At 38.6% G+C, this 2,500-nt stretch overlaps 1 protein-coding gene across 1 annotated transcript in view; it reads left to right on the top strand.

The window, feature by feature from the left end:
* The first annotated feature begins 1,411 nt into the window (after positions 1-1,411).
* Positions 1,412-2,500, top strand: part of LOC143279679 (3',5'-cyclic-AMP phosphodiesterase 4C-like) — a 757,240-nt gene continuing 756,151 nt past the window's right edge. The window contains exon 1 of the mRNA XM_076583764.1: positions 1,412-1,638. Within this exon, the coding sequence (XP_076439879.1) occupies positions 1,547-1,638 (92 nt within the window). The 5' untranslated portion in view covers positions 1,412-1,546. The remainder of the gene's footprint in view (positions 1,639-2,500) is intronic.

Genomic DNA, 2,500 nt, shown 5'->3' with positions numbered 1-2,500 from the left:
CAGGAACAGTTGTATGTGTGTGTTAGAAAGCCCTTCAGTGCAACTTGTTCTCTTCTCTGGATTTGGACAAGCCCCATAATCTTGGTCTTCGATGCCATTCTGTTGTGGGAGCCAGTGAAGGAATACGATTGACCTCTCCCATTACTCAGCTGTTGGGGGTGGCGAGAGAAAGGATAATTTTTTTTTTTTTTTTTTTTTTTGGCTGACCTACCACTGGAGAAGAAAATATTGAACTTTCGCTCCACTGTTACTATATGGACGAGGGAGGCAGACCGACGCACAGGATTTCAAACCACAACTAAGGCGAATAATTTATCTGTGTGGTCTGATACTACCAGGAAGCAGACCGAACCAAACTATCCCGACTCGAAAGCAAATATTACCCCCCAAAGCCTTACAACCAGAGAAAGATTATATATAGAAGATTGTTGTTTAAAGAGCATAAGGAGGACACATTAACTCACTCAGTACGGCCAGTCCTCTCTTCTCCTCTACACAGACCCCTCGGATGTCCAGTGGGTGTCTAAATGACCCAACCTTTAGCTTCCTTCGTCAGAATTGTGGTATTCTTTGTCAACATTCACCTCTTCAGTATAAGAGCCTTCCGCTTGCAATATTTTGATGATGGTAGTTGGGGTGAAACGCTGTTAACGTCGTCTCTTTCGCCGTTCGTATGGAGAGAGTTAACGACAGCAACAAGACGACTTAAACTAGAAGAAGAAGAAGAACAACAACAACAACAACAAAATAACAATAATCTGCTCTTGGGTTATAATACAAACTAAAGAAAAATAAAAGGATTTTTTGTATACCACATAAAACATAGTGAAACCAAGGGGAAAAGGAAAAAAAGGAAGGAAAAAAAAAGGAAAAAAAAAAAAACACAAAAAAACCCCAACAATCAACAGCAAGAATTTTCACAATCCCCCTTCAACCTCCCCTCACTCCCCTAAAAAAAAAAAAAGGAAGAAAAAAAAAACAACATTTATATGCCACACATACAAACAAAAGAAACGAGAGCAGTGTGAAATCTGTGAGTGGTTGATTGCTAGAGAAAAAAGTTCTTGTGTGTGGAGGAAAATCGACGCGTCACCTGTGGAAAAAAAATTAACAAAGAAAACCAAAAAAAAAAAAGGGGGGGAAAAACTCTCTACCCACCAACCCTCCAACCACCCCCCCTAAAAAAAAACAAAAAAAAACAAAAAAAACAAAAAAACTTGAGAGGAAATAACAGGTGGTGTGTGTGAGAAAAATCTGCAAGTGCAACTTTTTTTTTTTTTTTTTATATAATTTCGTCTTTTGTCTGGGATACCATTCTTTGGTGGGAACCACGGAAGGAAGAATAAGATTTCCTTCGTCAACGGGGAGATAGGTTTTTTTTTTTTTTTTTTTTTTTTTTTTTTAATTAACGCTCAGTGGTCCTGGTGGTGGTGAGCGGAGAGTTTGCTCGCGACAGTGAGTGTGTAGCAGTGAGCCCTCTTCGTTCGGTGAGCAGCAGAGCGCGTGGAGTAGTAGCTCGGAGCGGTGAGCAGTGAGCAGAAGGAAGATGCAGGCGGAAGAAGGGTGCATCGCGGACCTCCCTGTGGCGCGGCTGGCCAGCCGGCACCGGAACCGGCGACACACTCTCGCCAACGTTCGGTGAGTTTCTTCTATTTCCGCTTCCTGTTTCCGGTAGGTTTTTTCTTTCTTTCTTTCTTTCTTTCTGTCCTTCGTTGTTTTCTTTCTTTCTTTCGTTCTTTCTGATTCCTTTTTTCGTTTCTTTCTCTTTTCTTTTCGTTCGCTTATTTTCTTCTTCTTCTTCTTTATGTTTTCTCTTCAAAGTGCGTCCGATAATTATATTATATTCAAAGCGACTTGCTTTGTTTCTTTGACTCTTGTTGTTGTTGTTTTGTTGTTGTTTTTTCCTTCTTTCTTTTCATTTCCCTATCTTTCTGTCTTTGTTTCGTTCTATTTTTTCGTCTCTGTCTCTCTCTGAGTCACTGTGTATCTATATATCTATCCATAGATGTGTAAGTCGGCCAAAGTGCTAATAATTATCTTCACTGTTGGAAAATAAAGATTCATTCATTCATCCTATCTATTTTTATCTTAATTTTTTTTCTTTCTTTCATTTTGCTTGCTTAAGTTCTTACCGGTATTTTTTTTGTTTTTTTTTTTTTGTTTGTTTCTTCACTTTTTTCCTAGCTCTCCATTCCTTCATCAGGCACAACAATTGTTTGAATATTATTTTTGCTTTTTTTTTTGTATTTGCTTTTGCGTTTTAGTTTCCATTCTTTCTTCAACTTCCATTTTTTCTCTTTCCTTTTTTTTTTTTTTAATCTGTCATCCTGTCTGTCTGTCTGTCTGTCTTCTTTCGCTGAAACATTCCAATTCACCCTCTGTCCTTTACTTTGAGATTATTCTTTACGAGCGTTATTTATGTCAACCGTGAAGGGATAGATACCACGTACTCATTTGGGAGTCCATTACATGTTCTCGCTATATATGCGCTTGTGATGTG

This window comes from Babylonia areolata, chromosome 3, assembly GCF_041734735.1.
Source record: "Babylonia areolata isolate BAREFJ2019XMU chromosome 3, ASM4173473v1, whole genome shotgun sequence".
Lineage (NCBI taxonomy): Eukaryota > Metazoa > Mollusca > Gastropoda > Neogastropoda > Buccinidae > Babylonia > Babylonia areolata.
This window is presented reverse-complemented; position numbering and strand designations above follow the sequence as displayed.